The sequence below is a fragment of the Schistocerca piceifrons genome, chromosome 2 (assembly GCF_021461385.2).
Source record: "Schistocerca piceifrons isolate TAMUIC-IGC-003096 chromosome 2, iqSchPice1.1, whole genome shotgun sequence".
Lineage (NCBI taxonomy): Eukaryota > Metazoa > Arthropoda > Insecta > Orthoptera > Acrididae > Schistocerca > Schistocerca piceifrons.
Window position 1 is genome coordinate 766974267 of NC_060139.1, and position 23493 is coordinate 766997759.

General features: G+C 38.8%; 1 protein-coding gene across 3 annotated transcripts in view; it reads left to right on the forward strand.

Annotated features, from left to right (window-relative positions):
• LOC124777985 (ATP-binding cassette sub-family A member 7-like) overlaps nt 1–23493 on the forward strand; it is a 594849-nt gene that overhangs the window by 302499 nt on the left and 268857 nt on the right. For all 3 annotated transcript variants that reach the window (XR_007015818.1, XR_007015819.1, XM_047253552.1), the window contains exons 24-30: nt 603–817; nt 8397–8433; nt 9905–10095; nt 10179–10251; nt 13170–13271; nt 22637–22791; nt 23178–23401. Coding sequence is in view for 1 of the 3 variants with exons in the window: in XM_047253552.1 (XP_047109508.1) it covers nt 603–817; nt 8397–8433; nt 9905–10095; nt 10179–10251; nt 13170–13271; nt 22637–22791; nt 23178–23401 (997 nt within the window). In the remaining 2 variants the exon portion in view is untranslated. The remainder of the gene's footprint in view (nt 1–602; nt 818–8396; nt 8434–9904; nt 10096–10178; nt 10252–13169; nt 13272–22636; nt 22792–23177; nt 23402–23493) is intronic.

Genomic DNA, 23493 nt, shown 5'->3' on the forward strand with positions numbered 1-23493 from the left:
GCTGCCTCTGGATCACAGGGTCCCGGGTTCAACTCACTGCACGGTTGGGGATTTTCTCTGGCTGGGGACTGGTGTTTGTGTTGTCCTAATCATTTCATCACCATTTGGGAAAATGGTGAAACTGAACAGTGAAACAATTGGGAATTTGTATGGACGCTGATAACCGTGCAGTTGAGCGCTCCTGAAATGAAAAATCATCATTGTCATCTGATGTTGTTCGCTCCTTTTATGTACTCCATGAAGTCTGGTAACAACACTAAACATGAACAACACAAACACATCGTGGCAGCTGTTTTATCTGTAACAGAATTGAAACTGTAATTGTTTACGTGCTCACATATGATGTGTACATGTAAGAAGCTACATTGACACCCACATATGTCTTGTGAGTGCTTCAATTTTTTTGTCAAGCAGTATTTTTTACCTTTTGTAATTTAATTAATAGCATAAATTGCAATTAACCAGTATTGTGTTTAAGTAGCAGGAAATGAGTTTTTATTCAGGCAATTTTCAAATGCAAACAATCAATGGAGGAATAGACAATTCATTCTAATCACAGTAATAAGTTATTGATTTGGTGATATTATTGTCTTGTGTTTTAGGTCGAACTATTATTCTGACAACACATTTTCTGGATGAAGCAGATATTCTTGGTGATCGTATTGCTATCATTTGTGAAGGAACACTGCGCTGTTGTGGATCTAGTCTGTTCTTGAAATCTAGATTTGGAAAAGGTTATTATTTAACTGTGGAAACTGTCTCTTCAAGTATAAGAGATCATGGTAATAATTTTGGTTCACACAATTCCAGTGATGTGGTATGTATCTTTAATTATGCAGTACATTAATTTTTCTTTTACTATCATGATTGTATTTCAGCGTATGTATAAATACATTTTTGAAATAAGTTATGGTCACTGGTGTATACTACACCCATGTTCAGAAAAAACAGAACACCTTGAATGACTTGAGTTTTTTATTTTATTTATTTATTTTTTGAGTCATCAGTCTTCTGACTAGTTTGATGCGGCCCGCCATGAATTCATCTCCTGTGCCAACCTCTTCATCTCAGAGTAGCACTGGCAACCTACGTCCTCAGTTATTTGCTGACTGTATTCCAATCTGTGACTTCCTCTACAGTTTTTGTCCTTTAAAGGTCCCTCTAGTACTATGGAAATCACTCCCTTATGTTTTAACAGATGTTCTAGCATCCTGTCCTGTCTCTTTTTCCAGTGTTTTCCACATATTCCTTTTCTCTCCAATTCTGCACAGAACCTCCTCATTCCTTACCTTATAAGTCCACCTAATTTTCAACATTCGCCTATAACACCATATCTCAGATGCTTCGTTTCTCTTCTGTTCTGGTTTTCTGACAGTCCATATTTCACTACCATACAATGCTGTGCTCCTAAAGTACATTCTCAGAAATTTCTTTCTCAAATTAAGGTCTATGTTTGGTACTAGTAGATTTCTGTTGGTCAAGAGTGCCCTTTTGCTAGTGATAGTCTGCTTTTGATGTCCTCCTTGCTCCATCCGTCATTGATTACTTTTCTGCTTAGGTAGTAGAATTAGTTTACTTCATCTACTTCATGACCATCAGTCCTAATGTAAGTTTCTCGCTGTTCTCATTTCTGCTACTTCTCATTACTTTCATCTTTCTTTGATTTACTCTCAATCCATATTCTGTACTCATTAGACTGTTCATCCCATTCAGCAGATCATGTAATTCTTCTTCACTTTCTCTCAGGCTAGCAATGTCATCAGCAAATCGTATCATTGATATCCTTTCACCTTGAATTTTAATTCCACTCCTGAACCTTCCTTTTATTTGTATCATTGCTTCTTTGATGTAGAGATTGAACAGTAAAGGTGAAAGACTACATCCCTGCCTTACATCCTTTTTAATCCAAGCACTTTGTTCTTATTGTTCACTTGTATTATTCCCTCTTGTTCATATTTTATATTAACCATCTCTCCCTATAGCTTACCCCTATTTTTCTCATAATTTCAACAATCTTGCACCATTTTACATTGTCCAATGGTTTTTCTGGGTCGACAAATCCTATGAACGGGTCTTGATTTTTCTTTAGCCTTGCTTCCAATATCAACCACAACATCAGAATTGCCTCTCTGGTGCCTTTACCTTTCCTAAAGCAAACTGATTGTCACTTAACGCATCCTAAATTTTGTTTTCTATTCTTCTGTATGTTATTCATGTCAGCAACTTGGAAGTATGAGCTGTTAAGCTGATTGTGCAAAATTTTTACATTTGTCAGCTCTTGCAGTCTTCGTAATTCTGTAGATGATATTTTTTGGAAAGTCAGTTGGTATGTCGCCTGACTCATACATTCTACACACCAACATGAATAGTCATTTTGTTGCCACTTCCTCGAATGATTTTAGAAATTCTGATGGAATGTTATCTATCCCGTCTGCCTTATTTGATCTTAAGTCCTCCAAAGTTCTCTTAAATTCTGATTGTAATACTGGATCCCCCAACTCTTCTAAATCGATCCTTGTTTCATCTTCTATCATTCAAGGTGCTATTTCCACCTATCCGCTCTCTCCTCTGCATTTAACAATGGAATTCCCGTTGCACTCTTAATGTTACCATCCTTGCATTTAATTTCACTGAAGGTTGTTTTGACTTTCCTATATGCAGAGTAAGTCCTACTGCCAATCGTTTCTTTTTCGATTTCTTCACATTTTTCATGCAGCCATTTCATCTTAGCTTCCCTGCACGTCCTATTTATTTCATTCCTCAGTGACTTGTATTTCTGTATTCCTGAACTTCCCTGAACATTTTTGTCCTTCCTTCTTTCATCGATTATTTGAAGTATTTCTTCTGTTATCCTCAGTTTCTTCGCAGATACCTTCTTTGTGCCCGACTTCTGTGATTGCCCTTTTTAGAGATGGTCATTCCTCTTCAACTGTTCTGTCTACTGAGCTATACCAAATTGCTGTGTCTATAGCCTTAGTGAACTTCAAACGTATCTCATCATTCCTGAGTACTTCTGTATCCCACTTCTTTGCATATTGATTCTTCCTGGCTAATCTCTGAGACTTCAGCCTACTCCTCATCACTGCTACATTGTGATCTGAGTCTACATCTGCTCCTGGGTACGCTTTACAATCGAGTCTCTGATATCGAAATCTCTGTCAACCATGATGAAATCTAACTGAAATCTTCCAGTATTACCCAGCCTTTTCCAAGTATACATTCTCCTCTTGTGATTCTTGAACAGAGTATTCACTATTACCAGCTGAAATTTATTGCAGAGCTCAGCTAGTCTTTCTCCTCTCGCATTCCTTGTCCCAAACCCATATTCTTATGTAACCTTTTTTCTACTGCATTCCAGTCCTCCATGACTATTAGATTTTCATCTCCCTTTACTTATTGTATTACCCTTTCAGTATCCTCATACACTAGCTCTATTACTTCATCTTCAGCTTGCAACATTGTCATGTATACCTGAACTATCATTGTTGGTGTAAGTTTGCTGTTGATTCTGATAAGAACAACCCTGTCACTGAACTGTTCACAGTCACACTCTCTCTGCCCTACCTTCCTATTCATAATGAATCCTACACCCATTATACAACTTTCTGCTGCTGTTGATATTAGCCAATACTCATCAGACCAGAAATCCTTGTCTCCTTTCCATTTCAATTTACTGGCCCCTGCTACATCTAGATTGAGGCTTTGCATTTCCCATTTCAGATTTTTTAGCTTCCCTACCACATTCAAGCTTCTGATATTCCACACTCCAACTCATATAATGTTATCTTTTTGTTGGTTATTCAATCTTTTTCTCATGTTCACCTCCCCCTTGGCAGTCCCCTCCCAGAGATGCCAATGGGGAGATCATCATGTCACTTTTTCAATTCCAGGAGACATGTGCTGTGGATAAACACTATGTACAGTGGTTTCAATTGCCTTCTGCATCATCATGCTATTGATCATTGCTGGTTCTCCTACCTTTAGGGACAGTTACCCACTCTAAGGATGATGGTGTGCCCTGAACCTCCGTCTGCTCCTCTGCCCTCCTTGTCAAGCCCATTGGTACAATGAGGGTGACTTCTTATGACGGAAGTTTTCAGCTGGCAGTGCTCATTTTTAATCAAAATTTAAGTGGTGCCAGGTTTCGAACCAGGGACCAAGGACATTTGAATTACTAATCAAAGACAACATTTTAACTACTAATCAAAGATGACATTTTAATTACTAATCAAAGACACTACCCATAGACGATGGGTGCAACTAGAGTTAGAAAGTTCATGTTCACAGGACATGTACATTACTATGTTCTGCCAAAAAATTTAGCATTTCAGTCACCTCAGTTCAGTATGTGTCCAGTTGCCTAGTAGGCACAGGGTTTGCCATGAGCCCCGATAATTTGTTCCATCACGATGGCATTGATGCATATAAGGCGTGAATGGCATCCTGTGGTATAGCCATCTAGGCTGTATTCACCTGGTTCCGGAGTCCATCTGTGGTGGTCAGCTTTGGGTCACAGTGCTGCACTCATCATTTCACCATATCTCTCACATTTTTGACTGGCGACAAGTCTGGTGATTCAATTTCATTCAGGTGACAAGTCTAGTGATCTGGTGGGCTAGGGCAAAAGGCTGACTTCCTGTGACACCAAGAAGGCATGTGTTCATTCAGGGTGACATATTGTCGTGCTGAAAGATGGCGTCTGGTGTTTTTTGCAGAAAGAGTATAGCTACAGGTTGCTGGTGTCATTAACTTACATGGCACTGGTCCATTACCATGGACATGCACCAACTGTGATTTGTGGTTGTAGCCAATATCACCCCACACCATAAGGCACTGAGGTGGTGCTGTGATGCCACTGCCCATGTCTGCAGTGAACCAAAATATGGCCATGATTTTCAAACAAGCAGAACCTAGATTCATCCGGAAACACTATCTGTTGCCAATCCTGTCATAGGAAATATCACTCCATACATCATTGACATCTAGCATGTTTCTGTACATTCATCAAAGGCAGGTGGAGAAGTGGACAACGCGCATGTAACCCATGCCATAATAAATGACAATGGACTGTCATCTCCAATAATGTATGATGTATTACACTGTTCCACTGCTGTGCTAGAGACAAGGAGGATGCAGATCTGTCCTGCAACGCCATTCGGTTGAGGTGTTGATCTTCTCGGGGCCAGTCTAGGTGGTTTGACCTGTCCCATCTCGTCATGTTCGTTATCCTTCTGTGAATGATTCTGTTGATGCCTGTTGCACTGCTGAAATACTTCGTCCCATGAGTAGCAATTTCCTTGCGTCCTCTTTCAAACTCACTGATTTGAAGGTATGGTTTGCATATATGTCTGCAAGGCATCCTATACATCTGCTCAAGTCACACTAATCCATTATCTTCAGTTTATAGTAACAATAAGAGCCACAGGCACATTTTACCTGCAAGTGGTGTTGTGCTGTGATATTGACCTTAAACCTGCTGGTTCAAATGCTAATCATTTCTGTAGAATGTACTAATTTACAAGTCCTGTGAATATGAATGTCCTATCTCTAGCCATTCAAGGTGTTCCGTTTTGTATATGGCAGATAACTTGAAAGAACAGGATTACCGAATTATTTATGAACTAAAAGTTAATATGCTCCATGTCTCTATCTTCTCACTCTGTTTCTTTGTTTGCAGTTGGTATGTTATTGAAGTATGTAATTGATTTCAGTGGTCATACACATCATATAGAATGTTTTAGTTCTGTCTCAGCTCAATGTTCATCTTGATCATGTCATTAAAAATGCACACACTACAAACTTACTCATCATAATACATTTTTATATCAAATGGATTCATGAGTTGTCGAAAGAGTTCCTGTCTTCAGAACACATTCGTTGAAACGGACATATTTTTTCAATTTCTAAAATACGTGGGAAAATTGGAATGATTAAGACAGCTTGTACTCTGCAAAGTCTAGAAGTACTGCATCTCAGATTCTGTTTAGGCCCTAATGGATATACTAAAATTCCTTTAATTAGTTTGGAAAGACTGCTGTGGGGGCTGTGAGTGTACTCTGAGCTGTGGGCAACTCCATCTGAAATTTATTGTTATGGTCCTACAGCATGGACACTAGTATCATTTACCATTGTTTATTGATTGTGATTAGATTTCTCATATGCTGACATCATATCCGTAATTTGCTTGTGACGCTCTTGTTATCTTCTTTCCACATCTCTCCATTTCATCATATCCTCTTCCCTCACCTAGTGGAATATGCCACTATTTGCAAAGAACTTTGCTTTGAGAACTTATAATTCCATACCAATTAATGATCACTCACACTGGTGGGATTGATACAATGTCTGTGGGGTTTAGCTGTGCATTTTTCTTCCTTGTCATACTGTACATCATGTCTCTTGAAAAATCAGCTAGTCCAATATTTATAAATTTGTTTTATTCCCAGCAGTGTGCATGGTGTTTGAACTATTTGTTTACATTCTGGAAAATCCAGTTTTTTCTTTCCCTTTAATTTCTGTACGTTTTTTTTTTGTATTGATCTAATTCCATCTAACATTTAGTTGTAGTTTACAAATTCTATAATCTCCTCTCTCTTCATAGCTTTTATATAACAAATGAACTGACATTAGGTTGTTATTGTACTCAAAACTTCTCCATGGTTTCTTCTCTCTTCATCCTACAGAATTATCAATGTCATTTTGATTCAGTATTCAGTTTAAGCATAAACGAGACCACTCACCAGATAGTAGAAGCACTGAGTCATCGCAAGACCCACAGAAGAGAATGAAAATTTGCTAGCTTCCAAATAAACACTTTAACAAGCTGGAGAGCACATATACAGGGTGAATGTTAATAAAACATACGAACTGGAGGGACAGATTATGGACTCTAATGGAGGAAAAAAGATTCTATGAACGTATCTGGAAATGGATTGTTGCCATGGTAGATGGTGCTGATGAGTAAAAGTTTCCATGACAACTTGCCATGTGTTTCTTATGTGTTGCAGGCAGTGTAATTGACAGAGCATACTGTAAGCAGCAGAATGGTCCAGTACTCATGTCAGAAAGAAGCCGAGATGGTGTTTGTATACAGCCAAGTGATGGAAATGGCAGTTGAGAGAGAGCACAGCTATACTAAAACAAATACCCTCACAGACACCAACAACATCACGCAACGTTTCAAGCTCTTTTTGGGTGTTTGTGTGATCGTGGGTCGTTTCAGACAGACGAACGTGCAGGGAGTCAGCCTACTCTGCGTACACCAGATTTGGAGGACTAGGTTCTGCCTCTCGGCTGTTTCCATCTGCTTGGCTGTACACAAACACCATCTTGACTTGTTCCCAACATTAATACTGTACCATTCTGCTGCTTACACTGTGCTGTGTTAATGTAAATGAGTAGAGAAAAAATCTGCTCACCAAGTGGCGGCGGGAGAACACACACACTGGAAGGTTTAACTTTTAAAAGCTTTTGGAGCCAGTGGCTCCTCCTCCTGGTAGAAGAGTTGAAGGGCAAGGAAGAGGAGTGAAGGAAAAGTACTGGAGAGGTTTAGCAAAAGGGGTACAGTTCAGAAAAGTCACCCAAATCCCCAGGTCAGGCGAGACTTTCAAGACGGGATCAGAAGGAAAAACTGATTGTTGAGGACATACCAACAATCAAGCCCCACTCAACAATCAGTTCCCAACAATAAGTCTTGCCTCCTCATCCTGTCTGGTAAGGCTCCCATGACCTGGGGTTTTGGGTGACTTTTCTGAACTGTACCCCTTTCCCTAAACCTCTCCTGTCTTTCTCCTTCACCCCTCTTCCTTCCCCTTTAACTCTTCTGCCAGAAGAAGGAACCACTTGCTCCAAAAGTGTGAAAAAGTTAAACCTTTCTGTGTGTGTGAGTTTTCTGATGTCCCCACTTGGTGAGTAGATTTTTTTATAAAAAAATGAGATTGTGTACGGAGTGTGAACGATCCTTCTAAGGTAAAGAGCATTCTATGCAGCTGATCAGTTAACTGAGAAGTAAGAAGGAAGCTAGACATCAGGTAGAAGGTAGAATAGGCTGGCTGTCTTCATTAAAGGCAGGGTACTGTGATGCAAATTTTTAAATTTTGCTATTTTCAAGAAATAATCAATTGGTTTGTGTGGTGAAACAATTGGAAATTGCTAGAAAAATTGTTTTTAGTGGTGGTCTCCACTGGCTTCAAGTCTTCAGAAGATGACTTTGTTGTCTTCAGAAGAAGACTTTGAGAAGATTATCAGCACTTAATTAAATACTATTTCTTGTTCAGTTGTTCACGAAATGTACAGATAATTGTTTTAATTTTATCTTAGTTTTAAAGAATTGTTTTGAGATTGCTTTTGATTGCATCTGTTTTTTCTGACTTTTTGTCTCTCTATCTTATTTCAAGGAAACTATGGAAGCTGGAACAGAAGTTGCTCATGCAAGTAAGTATCTATGCTTATGATTATAGTCTACCAATTTATTTTACAGATGAATAAAAAAGAATATTACTAGGAAGTACTGGGAAGCTTAAAAATATTTTGAATTTTAATATGCCACTTTTGAGGATTAACATTCTCGATAACCTCTCATTAATTCACTGCTGTACAGTATTTGTGCTTACACAGACAGATATTAACATAATAAGAAAAGGCAAAGTGCTACTTAAAAGTGGGGTGTTGCTTCATTAGTAATAGTAACTCAGTGCTGCTTACACTACCGATTGCTTTCTTGCATTACTATGCTGGTTTTCTTAAGTAATAACAGTTACCTGCACAATGTAAACGTAGAGGTTTGTTTGCGATGAAAAACATTACTTATCAGGCTATTAGCAAGAATTTTCAGTCCTTGAATCCAGATACTCATGTAACTTGTAAAAGCAATGGCTGATTAGAGCCATTATAAGGGTGCTAGCAGACAACTGATATAGCCTGTTGCTGTAGAACTCTGCATTTCAATAATGGATGGAAAAAAAAATGATTGTGTGGCATTATTGGCAATATTACACCTTAAAACAGTATGTACACAGTTGCAATCCATCCCCTTCCCCTCTACATAAATAATATAAATTTACATTTGTTCCCATAATTTTAACTGTGTTAAATATTATGTGAGCTGCATCTGTATGAAGGTGACCTGTTGGTGCACTTTTTCACATTGTGGCTTAGTATTAACAATTGCTCTTTACATACAGATGTACCAGTTAAACTGTCACTGGTTTTGACATGGGTAACATGTTCCTTGAAACCCTTACCAGTTTCTTAAGAATGTCGTCAGATCTTTCCAGCATCTTGCATAATGTTACATTTCCTTGTGTTGATGTATAATATTGGTGTACTGGTACACACAGTGTCATAAGGTGCCTCCTTGCTCATATCAGACAATATATTTATAATGAAAGTAAGGAGAGAGTTCATAGAAACAGCTTAGTGTTGGCTACCAGTAAATGAATAATTGGGTGTGTGACTAATTTCCCATTTTTTCTCCTAAGATACTTCCTTTGAAGCTGCATGATAATCATATTAATGCCTGATAATTATTGTTAAATGTTTATGCAGTGCTTAGTTTTAATAATCTGAAAGTTTGCTGTACACCCCTAAGACAATCTTCACATTGGTTATAATAATAAGATTAGCTTCTTACCTTGAAAAATGTATTTTATTACTTTCCAGACACATCTAAAATTGGGTTCCACAGATTTTTTACGCTGAAATATTAGGCATAATGGGAAATGTTCTGAAAAAATTATGCTAATGTGAAAACAAAATAATAGAGTGTGCAGAATAGTTTGCCCTGTGACAATGTCTAAAAGTGGAAAATAGTAACATGTAATCCTTCCACACTGATTTCTTTTGTTTTATTTTCTTATAGCTTTCAATTTTTATTGTATAATTAAATTTTGATGTGTTCTTACAGCCATAACTGAATTCATAAAAAGTAAAATAGAGTCAGCACACTTGGTTCAGAGCTTAGGATCAAGTTTTGTTTATATATTGCCTCAGCGATATGCCACAGATAAATTTGAAGAATTGTTAAGAAGTCTGGACGAAATGTCGGAGCAACTAAAAATCTGTTCTTATGGAATAAGAGATACATCACTTGAAGAAGTATGTAGAATCTTTGTGATCAAATGTCTTACAGTTCTTCAATAAATTTGCTTTAAAATTCATTCTGAACTTCTATTTTACAGATTTTTCTGAATGTTTGCACAGATGAGGATTTTGATTCATTCACTGAACCTGAGGACAGTGTGTACATGAAAGGCAAGTTTTGTTTGTTTCATATTTTACTTCATTACTGAAGAACAAAAACTACTCTATGCACAATTGGCGTGATGGTTGTGGGAGTAGCAGTATGAGTCACAAGGTGATGTGCTACTTTGGACTGATATTCACTTGTTTGAGATGCCTACGAACCTTAGCCTAATATACAGTGTTCTGTACAATGGCACTGTTGTTGCCATTCTACATTTTTTTTAATTGTGCAAAGTTTTGTTCTATGTTGTGTGAGAAGTGGAAAGGTGTTTGTAAAACTGAAATTACACAAAGTACATCAGTATTTGTGTGCAGTGGCCTCAGAACGCAAAAGGAGGAGGATCAGTCATAACAAAACATGACATGCTGTCAGTGCAGGATGACAGACAGATGATACTGCAAACCCATGTAATGTAAACTAACATTTTCAATAAACAAAACCCATTGATGATGGCACAGAGGTGCAAAAACATGTTTGGGTAACAAGAGAAAAAACTGTGTTTTTGTGTAAAAGGCAGAACCTACATCAAATAATATTTTTGACACTTTGTGCAATTCTGTCAGATAGCTCATTTTCAGCTAGAACTGATGTATCATTGGTAAATAAAAATGAGTGAACATCAATAGCAAGTGGTAGAACGTGTACATAGAAGAGGAACAGTTAGGGACCAAATATTGAACCTTTTGGGATTCCTTGGGAAACTGTTTGCTAGTTTGTTTTTAATTGCTTGAATCATTGGCAAATAAAAATGAGTGAACATCAATAGCAAGTGGTAGAACGTGTACATAGAAGAGGAACAGTTAGGGACCAAATATTGAACCTTTTGGGATTCCTTGGGAAACTGTTTGCTAGTTTGTTTTTAATTGCTTGAATTTGTAGTTAATGTTACTTTTTGTTTTCTGTCTGTTAAGTAAGAGTTGACCTACTGTAAAGCAGTATCCCAGATTCCATGTATCTGTAATTTGTGGAAACGGAAGGGGTGTTTTACTCAATCAAATGCTTTAGTCAGATTACAGAATATTCCTGTGACCTTTATATCCTTAACTAATGTGAAGCTTATCTTTTTAGTAAATTCATTGATGGCATTTACATTTGAACTGGAACTGGTTTTTAAAAATTATGTTATTTGTAATAAGAAATTTCTGATTTTTTTTCTGCAATCTTTTCACATACTTTATAGAAGACAAGCAGAAAAGGGAGAGGACAGTTATTCTTCATATCTTTTGTCCATCCTTTTTGTGGATAATGGTTTTATCTCAGGGCATTACAGTACATTTGGAAAGATCCCTTTTCAAATGATTAGTTTATAATAATCAATAGTGGTTGTGATATGATACCATACACACCTTTGATTATAAATGTTGCTATATCATATCACCTAGTTAAGGCTTTGTTTTTTAAAGAAAGTATTTCATTTTCAACATACCTTAGGACGATTTTTTTTAAACATCCTTTAAAAAGTGTCCCGGTGCTGTTACGAGCTTACGAAATTAGCCTTTCTTGATTGGCTGATCTTGCTACATTTAAGAAAAATTCATTGAAACAACTGGACATTTGGGAAGGGTTTACTACAATATAGCTTTCAAAATCTCTTGACTTTTAACTTTGACTCCTAACCCTGGATAAAGAAATGATCATAATGGATAAAGAAATGATCGTAATTTATATTTTGGAAGATGAATCTTATTATTCCCCATTTTTTAGCTGGTGGTACAAATTTTCTGAATACAGCTTTATAGTTTTTAACATACATAATAAAATCAGGGGTTCTGTTTGGTTTTGGCTCATTGTAGAGCTGTCTCTTCCTGACCCTAGCGATTTTTATTCCTTTTGTAATCGATTTAAGTTTATTGCTTACTTCCTTTTGCCAAGTTCTGGGAGGAAAATATTCACTGAATACATCTAAGAAATAATTTATAAACTTGTCATAGCTTTTGGTGCTTGAAATGTAGTGGTCTACAGGCCACCATACAACACTTAGTTTACTGCAGAAAACATCTGTATTACTTTTGCAGAAATTTATTATTATATACAATTTGAGAGGCTTAAGCTTTCCACATTTGGGAGGTACATAAGCAGAGCTGAATGATTAGAAATCCCTAGATCTAAACACTTCTTATTTGCATTTTTGAACTGGTATTTGTAATAATACTATCAGTGCAGATCACTGATGTTACTTCGTAAGGCTAAGCTTTTGTTGATCTGGTCTGAATTTCATCCTAACATTTCCTCAAATTGAAGGAAGGCTAGGACTTACCACATGCAATTGGACCATAATACTCCACTGTCAACTTCAAGCCACCCTTTAAAGCCTAGTTTTACTCAGACAAGAATCATTTGTCCAAGTAATTTGTGTATTAAAATGATAGCACCAATACCATTTCAATTTGGTTTCAGCCTGATCTGTTTATCTTGTCTAACATGATGAATGAATTTCTGGTATTTCCATAACTCTTTTCTTGGCATTTCTCGCACTGTATGAAGCACTTTTAGTTACAATTTTATGCACTGAATTGTGCAATAATTATTTTTCAGTAATCTGTTTTCCAAAATTGGGCATTGATAACTTTAAAGCCAGTCTCACTTGTATTCAAGGTAACATGAGTACCTGTTACAAGTGGATGTCAGAATAATCCGTCAATCCAGGAAAATCATTTTTGGGCCATATATATGATAGAAGCCCCTTCTTTGCACACAGAATCACAGCCAGTGCCGTCAATATTTACTTGCCTCTAATGAAATGATGATAAGAAATCGACTTTCTGTAACCTCCATTTAATAATGAGATAATTAATTTAATAATGAGATAATTACTTGCATATGTCATGGCTTCATTACGTCCATAGTTACTTGTTTGATGGCTTGGACATTTTTGTAACATTTATTTCTGTAGTCTGCACAGTCAAAGATTTGTATATGATTGCAGGTTTTAAAAGAGCGAAAGTCCATTATAAGAAACATAAAGATTTGAGTGAGCCCACAGTAACAATTAGTGAGCAGTCAACAATATCTGCAGGTAATGAACAAGGTACGTTACATTTGTATTTGAAAATATATTTAATAATTTTTTGGGTAATGTGCGAATAATGTGCACATGAACGAAAACTCTCATTATTAAAATTTGTACATAATATTTATTAGTCAGTACAGTATGCATAAATGTGTGGTATTTCATCAGACAATATGACTGACAGTTCATATTCTGGTATATCTCTGTGTATTTTGCCTGATGATTTTTGTTATGTGGGCTTGAGCCCATGGTCAAAGGTATGTTTTGGTGTCTTTCACATTGTCTTTTAATGCTAGATAATCTGATAATCACCAAAGATGAAAGACTGCATTGTATGATCATTATTTTTGTATTAAAGAATTATTAACTTCGTAATATTATGTGTGAAAATATCCTTACTGCTGATAGATTGTTTTGTGGCGGCGTTCATAGCGACAAACAATTCGCTGTAGAAACGGCTTACGAAGTCACCGCCACACTTTTAATAGTGGGCCGACCGGTCCGCTGGAACAGTGAACAGAAAGATGAAAACCCAAACACTCTGATTAAATAAAAGTCAGTACTTATCTTTATTAACGAAGATACAGAATCACAGTAGTGAACTCCGTGTCTACAGAAATCTGTCTAGTTCGAGTCGGAGCGGCTAGGTCAGCGTCGGCTGACGACAAACCACAACTCTGCTGCGATGAACACACAACTGACTAGCAAGTACACAATTCGGTGGCGAGTATACAACTGAGCGGCGAATACAGAACTGTCCTAGTGCTCGTGACTCCAGCGCTTAAGAACCCAGAAGCCAGCGGTGGCGTGCGCAGACTTGCGGCGATTTCCTGTCTTGCTGGCGCTGCTTATGCGGATGGCGTCCGGACTTTGATGCTGCCAACCTTTTGGCAGCGGGCTCGGGTGGCATTACTGGCTAGGATATAACAGATTGCGCAAATGAAATGCATTTAGATGGGTCATTTGTGTAATGTTCCAACAACTATACTGTGAAGTGAAATGTAGGATAATGGATTAAGACACTTGAATGGACAATTAGTATTGCTGGTAGCTTGACAGAACTGCTGTAAGTGCTTCTTCATAATAATGGAAAAATAGCTTTGTTGAAACTTATCAACCCAACAGATGCATAGAATGAGTTAGAATACTTTCAAACTGTGGTGCCCATCAACAGTGGTAGGACTGTGCCAGATGATTGGATTGAGGTTGAGTCTTTGAAATTGGCAAAGCCACAGCTACTCATAGGTGGCTGATAACTTTAGTCTTCTTAGGGACTATGAACAAAATTGTACATATGACCCAACGAGATAACAAGAAGTCTGAAAAGTTCACAAGAGTGCAAGTGCATCTTATGTCAAAGATAGCCAGTATCCAATATTTCAGCAGACAGTCCTCCCCCCCCCCCTCCCCCTCCCCTGCTACACTAGGAAATAGAAGGTAACTTCTGTAAGTGAGGCTGTCAATGCTACACAACTTAAACCAATACCATGGAAGATGAAATACACATTAACCACTTACCAGTGACTAAAATCAGAGCTTACTGCAGCACATGTCTTTCTTATGGCAACAATTCATTGTGTAGCGTAATAAACGGTGCCAGGTCGTGCAAAATACAAAGAAAATCATATGTCTCTGTTTGCAAGGTCATATACTAATTTTATCTCAGTTGATTCCATTAGAACATTATCTCATTGGTTTGAAGTAAATGCAAAACTGTTGTCAGCAGTGTTTTAAACATAGAGAATAAGCTATATTCCCTCTTACTCTTTGGTGTATTTGATTTCTACTGTTATTGGTGCTAACATGTCAGACAGTGGCAATGCTCCTGACAAATATCAGGAAATAATGATGAAAAGGAAGAATGCAGTGGAGTTTCTGAAGCATACAGCCATAAAAGGCAGATGAGTAAAAAATGAAGTGTATAATAATTGGAAAGAAGATAGAGTTCAACCAAAACATCATTGTTATGACTGCAGGTGAGCTCTAATCTGAAATTTAGTACTGATTCAAAATTAAGGTGTAATTATCCATGCAGTTAAAGAGGAAACAGAAAGAGATTATACCATTGCAGGCCTATCATTTGATTTTATGCACAATGTGCAAATGCCTCATATACCAATATGAGACATGTTTTACTTCAGTCTGCTTTCAGAAAGTGTCTTTAATGTGTATGACATACGGAGTGGATGAGGCAGGTTTTACCTCTACCAAGAAAGAATAGCACGAAGTAACCCTGATGAAATATCTTCATTTATTTTTGATGTGGACAACATGTTAAACACCTTCACTGGTTCTGTGATCCTTGTGGAGGCCAAAATGAAAACCATGCAATTGTGAGATTTTGTTGAATGCTTTTGGCATGGGGAAGATTTCAGTTAAGCACCCATTACCTTCCAATAAGAGGCCACTCTTATCTTCTGTGTGATAGAGATTTTAGCATAGTAAAAAGGAAAATTAGAAAGATGAATAGGATGTATGTGCTGAAAGAATGTGTAGAATTAATAATAGAGTCCAGTACAAAGATGAAATTTGAAATGAAAATACTAAAAACAGAAGAGATACTAAATTTTAATGGTGACAAAAGTTGTGGCTTCACAAAGAGATAAAGAGCACTTTCATATAACACAAATCATACAGTTTTCAAACAATGGAAAATCCAGGATGGAATGTAACAATATTATGAGAAGGAAAGTTGCTACTCACAATATAGCGAAGATGCTGAGTCACAGATAAGCACAACAAAAAGAATTTCACACTTAAAGCTTTAGGCCAGTAGCCTTTGTTAACATTACTCTCTCTCTCTCTCTCTCTCTCTCTCTCTCTCTCTCTCTCTCTCTCTCCCCCCCCCCCCTCTCTCTCCTCACACCGCAACTCTCTCTCTCTCTCTCTCTCTCTCTCTCTCTCTCTCTCTCTCTCTCTCACACACACACACACACACACACACACACACACACATGCACACACGACTGCAGTCTCAGGCAACTGAAACTACTACACTGCGAGCTGCAGCACCAGTGCATGATGGGAGTGTGACAACTGGGTGAGGGGTAAGGAGGAGGCTGGGGCAGGGAGGGGGAGGGATAGTATGGTGGGGATGGTGGACAGTGAAGTGCTGCAGGTTAGGCGGGCGGAGGGCAAGGGAGAGATGGCGGTGATGATGATGGGGGGGGGGGGGGGGGGGGAGTAGTGCAAAAGAGAGAAATAGAGTGTTTCTCTTGTCACCTTACAAACCGCACTGCATGCTCTACTTTGAGCTGCACTGTATTAACCATCTCGACCATGCACAACAGACGGTTACAAGACCATGCTGATTGTTGGTGCAGCATCTTGTGTCCCACATTACTCCCGCTGATATAATTAATCCTGTACCTTAAAATTGGTGACATTCCCTGCATCATTCCCCATATTTTTGCATGTTTGCTCCCACACCTTTCTGGTGCCATACGATATTGCATCTCATCCTACGAACCCCTCCTCAGCCCTGACACTTTCTCTGTTCTATTCCAGTTGTGACTTCTTGCCAGTTTTAGTGATTTTTCACATTTTGCTATTGTTGACTCCCGCAGATTTCATCTTGTTTCCCCCTTTTGTATCCATTTTATCCTTTTCGTATATTTTCACACGTATTTGGGTGTATTTTTGCGAAATTTTTTGCATGTTATTCTACATTATTTACTTAATTTTTTGCATTTTTCCACCGCCGTGGATCCTTGCTCCTTCCATCTGCATCAATACACAAAAGTCTCCTTATTGCTAGCCAGATCCCAGTCCCTCATACTGTTCCTACATTGTTCCTTGGCTCATGGAATTGCCCTTAATCACCTTACCATCAAATTACCCATCTCTGGCTGCCACTCCTCCTTCCACAATGACCTCCACCTGTTCAAATTCCGCTAATCCTTAGCACTCACCAACATAGTCCTGCAAAACCTTATCAACCAAGCCCAAATCTCCTTACAGTACCTTCTCTCCATCCACAAGATTCTCCTGCTTTGCAATCCCAAATTCCTGTAATCCATAACACACATTGAATCTCTTGCCCTGCAGGACCTTGAGCAACATGCAAAATGCTTCCTCAAAAAGCTCTCCATCCTGCTCACTTTCTACTCCCACCTTGGAATAGCACTGTCCACCACCTCTGCAACAACCTCCAAACCTACCCCACACCCCCCTCATAGCTGACAAACCCTGTCTCACAGACCTATTACACTTACCCCACCCTCCAAAACTTCCTCCGATCACAACACAGAATCCAGAACCTAAACAGACCCACAACATAGTCATGAACCTTTCCTCCAGAAGGCTTGATGATGATGATGATGAGTCCCATACTTCTTTACAGAGCATAGGGGAGCGACGCGGGAGACCCGCGCCGCCTTACTAGGCAAGGTCCTAGTGGAGGTGGTTTGCCATTGCCTTCCTCCGACCGTAATGGGGATGAATGATGATGATGACACAACAACACCCAGTCATCTCGAGGCAGGAAAAATCCCTGACCCCGCCGGGAATCGAACCTGGGACCCCATGCTTGGGAAGCGAGAACGCTACCGCGAGACCACGAGCTGCGGACCCAGAAGCCTTAGTCCCATGGAAATATCAATTCTTTCCAAAGGCCTCACCTTTTGCCCCACTCCCAAATTCAGTCATGCAGGACTTGTTAAAGACCTTCTCTCCTTCTCCTAGTCCCTACAGTGGAAATGCTTTTTTGCCACCAGCTATACCAATCAGACTCAACCAAAGACCAATATTGAACCTTGCCTAACTCAGTTCACTCCTCTATCCAACAGTGATCCAACCCCATTGCCCTTAGACCACCCTTTGTTAACTTTCCAGAATTTCTTAACCTCAAACCTTGCATCACCATCATTCCCCAAATCTTTCAACAGGCAGACTAACCTTACATCTGCAGAAAGAACTGCAGTCCACCATCTAAAAACTGATCCTGACCTTATAATCCTACCTGCGGACAAAGGTCCCACCACTGTTGTTCTGAAGTGCAAGAATTACCTGGCGGAAGGACTCTGCCAGCTATCAGATACTTCCACCCACAAGCCTTGCCACAGTGACCCCATTCCAGTAATCCAGCAGGATCCCCAGTCACTACTCAAATCCTTAGACCCATCCCAGAACCTCTCCCCGGAGTCCATCTCTCTACTCACCCCTACCATTTCCTGCACTCCTACCTTCTACAATCTTCCTAAAGTCCATAAGCCTAACCACACAGGACGCCCCATTGTGGCTGGTTACTGTGCCCCTACTGAGAGAATCTCTGCTCTCATAGACCAACACCTTCAGCCTATTACCCAGAACTTACCCTTCTATATAAAAGATACCAATCATTCCCTCCACCGACTCTCTACAGTTCCTGTCCCTTTACCACACAGTGCCCTGCTCGTCACTATTGATGCCATCTCCCTGTACACTACCATTCCTAATTCCCATCGCCTTATTGCTATTGAGCACTACCTTTCCCATTGCCCAATGGATTCCAAACCAACAACCTCCTTCCTAGTCGCCATGACCAACTATACCATCACCCACAATTACTTCTCCTTTGAAGGCATTACCTACAAAGAAACCCAGGGTATGGTTATGGGCACCCCCATGCCACCATCCTATGCCAACCTATTCATGAGCCATCTAGTGGAATCCTTCCTAAAAACCCAGAATCCTAAACCCCTCACCTGGTTCAGATTCATTGATGACATCTTTGCTATCTGGATCGAAGGTTAGGACACCCTATCCAAATTCCTCCAGAACCTCAACAACAACTCCCCCATTTGCTTCACCTGTTCCTACTAAACCCAACAAGCCGCCTTCCTAGATGTTGTCCACCTCGAAGATGGCTACGTCAGTACTTCTATCCATATCAAACCTACTAACCATCAGCAGTACCTCCAATTTGACAGCTGTCTCCCATTCCATACCAAGAAGTTCCTTTTATACAGCCTAGCCACCCATGGTTGTCGCATCTGCAGTGACATGCAGTCCCTCTCGAAATATACCAAGGGTCCCAGTGAAGCCTTCACTTACTGTAATTATCCTCCCAAACTTATACAAAGACAGATCTCCCGTGCCTTATCTTTCCAGTTTCCCACCACCTCCCCAAATCCCACCATCCAGCCACAGATGAGCATTCCCCCTTGTAAGTCAGTACCACCCAGGACTGGAGTAACTGAATTACATACTCTGCCAGGGTTTTGATTACCTCTCGTCATGCCTTGAAATGAGAAATGTCCTGCCCATGGTTAATACAGTGTGGCTCGTAAGTAGAGCGTGCAGTGCAGTTTGTAAGGTCACAAGAGAAACACTATTTCTTTCCTTTTCTGCTACCCCCCCCTCCCTCCTCCTCCTCCCCGCCTCACCCCTGCCCACCACCTAACCTGCAGCTCTTCACTGTCTGCCATACTATCCCTCCTCCTCCCCGCCCCAGCCTCCTCCTTATCCCCACCCAGTTGCCACTCCCATCATGCACTGGTGCTGCTGCTCACAGTGTGGTTTCAGTTGCCTGAGACTTCAGTCGTTTGTGTAAATTTCATTTATGTGAGTGTATTTGTGTGCGTATGTGTGTCTGTTGTTGACAAAGGCCATTGGCTGAAAGCTTTAAGTGTGAAAATATTTTTGTTGTGCCTATCTGCGACTCAGCATCTTCGCTATATGGTGAGTAGAAACTTCCCTTCTCATGATTCATCGAGTTTTGCTATTCACATGAAAGTGTTGGTGTTGTTTTAGTTTGGTCATTCGTTAATGGAGTAGAAGAGCACATATTCTGGCTGACTGAGCCATCCGTAATTCCATCGAGAACTTTAAATCGGGCTTATCAATATCATTGGCCATAAACGAGAAGAAAATACATGATACAAGGCAATTTCTGCCATTCCCACCAATTCATCCAAAACTTCTACTCCGATATATGCAATTGTCCAAGATGTGTTAAAGAATGAATCATGTGCAGAGCTAATGCCAAAGAGAATGGAAAATAGATGTAAGTTGTTTGATTTTTGTCTCTATTAGTGATAAAGTAGGAGTTAAGTAATAATTTATGCTTATTTATTACAAAATATCGAGGAAGCCCACGTGTCTGCTACAGAAAGTTTAATTTAACATCAAGAAAATTTATCCAGACTGTCTACAGCGCATTGGTGTTCCTCCATCTACATTCATTTTAACAAAAAATAGGAAGAAAAATGGAATTGCAGCTTAATTTTAAGATCTGGAAGTTTTATGTATCTCCTGAAAAATTAAGTTTCTTGGATTTGTAGAGTTTCTCAATATTCTCATTCAATTGCTCTTACTGAAATTCTACTATGTGAATACTGGACTGTAAACACAGAACACTGAGAATCCCTCTTTAAAGTGCTGTACCAATTGAGCTACCCAAGCACGACTCACGCCCCGTCCTCACAGCTTTACTTCTGCCAGTACCTCGTCTCCTACCTTCCAAACTTTACAGAAGCTCTCCTGTGAACCCTGCGGAACTAGCACTCCTGAAAGAAATGAAAACTGTGAGGACAGGGCATGAGTCGTGTTTCGGTAACTCAGTTGGTAGAGCACTTGCCCGCAAAAGGCAAAGGTCCCGAGTTCGAGTCTCGGTCCGGCACACAGTTTTGATCTGCCAGGAAGTTTCATCATCACAGTGTTTGTGGATATTCTCACCAAAGGTATCCATCACAGGTAAAATTTTTTGCTAGAAGTAGGCACCCAGCTCTCTTGATTCTGTACTTGGTAGTCGCGTTATATGAAGTACAAGCTGACTCAGTCAAAGACTTTTGATACTAATATATACTGCTCTTCGCACAAAAGAACTAAATGAGCTAAAACCAGTCAGTTAATTGTTATAAAAGCACAAAAGTTCGTGCATAGCCTGCACCAGGCAAATCCTCCCAGACTACAATATGTACATTTCAGACAAAGCACTAGAGAAAGTACTTCTTTTTCCAATAAGAGAGTATGTGTTCCAAATGATGATATGTGCATACATGATGCAGAGAAGACTTTTGAGTACCAGTATGGCTCATATTGGCTTCAGTAGACTATCACATTGTCTCTTCATAAACTAAGATCGTGAAGTGTACAACAAACTTATAATGTATCAAGGTGTTGCTATTTCTTCATTATTAAATAGCTGGTCACTATATTGTTGTAATATCAAAAAACTTTAGAGCTCCCACCAGAAAAACTTAAGAACATTTCTGAATGTTGTAGGGGAGGGCCTCGTCACAATCACCAAACTCCTAAAAAGATCTCTTGTCAATAGTGTAGAAGTCATCATCACCCACCATTAGTGAAAATGGATGAAATATGTCCACCATGTGAATGAGAGCAGACTTTCCTGCCAAGTCTCTTACAGTAAAATTGTATGTAGAGTGTCTGTGCTTTGAGGCCATACAATAGGAAGGCTGCAGACTCAAGCTTCATTCCTCTACATCCACCATAAAAAGATTGTTTACTATTCAGAATAAAGCATGCCTCACAGTGAAACAATTTCTATTCAAAGACCTGGCCATGGAAAGAAAAATATCTGAAACTGCGGTCACAACTGTCAGAGGAACTGGACTAAGAACAGACACCACATCAAATATGCCTAAAATATCATAATCTTTTCGACAAAGCCCATGCATGTGATGTAACATATACATTAATTTCTTGATATGGTGTTCATGCTGGTCTAGCAGAGGGCTTAATAGTTTAGTGAAGTGTTCAGCTACATTATATATTACAGCACCCATTTTACTCATAATAGACTGAAGAGTAGTGGATAGTCTTCATGATCAGGTAGCACAGACATCTCAGATTCTTCCTTGATGCCAAATCGTGAGCACAAATAATGCCACTGCTTGAAGGAACTGGAGAAATATTGTGTGAAAAATAGAATTGTTTAAGGGTACCGATAAGGCAAATGGTGAAAAACACCTGTGTTGTGAGGCAAAATTCCCTTTCTGAGAGCACATACATAGAAAATTTCCTTTTGTTTTGCAATGACATTAATCACTGAACACTGAGACAATGTTTTTTGGTGTTAATGGTGAAGAAGTTGTTCAAGTTTCAACACTTACAAACTAGTGGTGTGAAAATATAGCTAGCTATATTGCTGGTTTTGACACTTTTAGAAACTATTACTTCACTGACAGAAAAATGACAAAACATGAGAGAAAAATACAAAGCAGATACAGTTTCAAAATACGGTACAATAAGTATGTGTTGTGCTTAGAAACCATGTGTCCTTACTTTAATGTATAACAATTGAATTTACTTTGCATCATTGGCATATGAATGTGTAAGATTACAACCCTTGCTCAATCCATTGTATAAGTTCCCATTTCTTTAGGAATCGTAGTATTTATAAACTATAGTTTGCAGTTGTATCTGTCGTACACTTGCAGGTCTTCCTTTTTCTGGAAACAATACCACTCTTCATCATGTTGAATCACAAAGCAAACACAAGATAGAAGACAGGCATCCACTGAAACAGTTCTCAGCACTTCATATTAAACATTATAACCATGCAAAAAGAAATATCAAAGGATTATTTTGTGAGGTATGTTGCTTTTCCAAAAAATGATGTGCAGTATCTCAGAATGATTGTTGTGGTAAGAACAAGACGTAGCCTCATAATAGTAGTTGTAAATAACGTTAAAAGTAATTTTATCACAAAGTTGTGAATGTGAAGTACTTTGCAGTATCATTACTCATTATTCAAATTCCTCTATTAAACATATATTTCTGCTAAGACATTTAAGTTCTTTTATTCTGTTAATATATAATTAAGTTCTGTAATAGTCTTAAGAGTAACAGATTACTCTTGGCAACTGTTCATAACAGTCTGAACTTCTTGAATAATACAATTATTAATACTGTGGCCTTTTTCTCTTAATCTTACAGTGTAATCTTGCTAATTTGTACAATATCTTTCTCTCTTTTCAGCTTGTTTTCCCAGCCGTTTTTGTGTTTTTGTCCCTGCTTTTTACATTTGTATTTCCGGACTTGACACAGCAACCAGCATTGGTTATTGATCCATGGGTTTACGGATTCCCAAATTATGTTTTTTTCTCCTCTCAAAATTCCTCGTATACATCACAAAGGCTTGAGAAAGAGCTTACTGGACCCATCGGGATGGGAACAAGATGCATCAGTAAATATAATGAAATGTAAGTTCATGTCTAAAGATAAGTGTGTTTATTACAATCATCATAATCATTATTATTATTATTATACTATATATGGGGCACATTTCACGCTG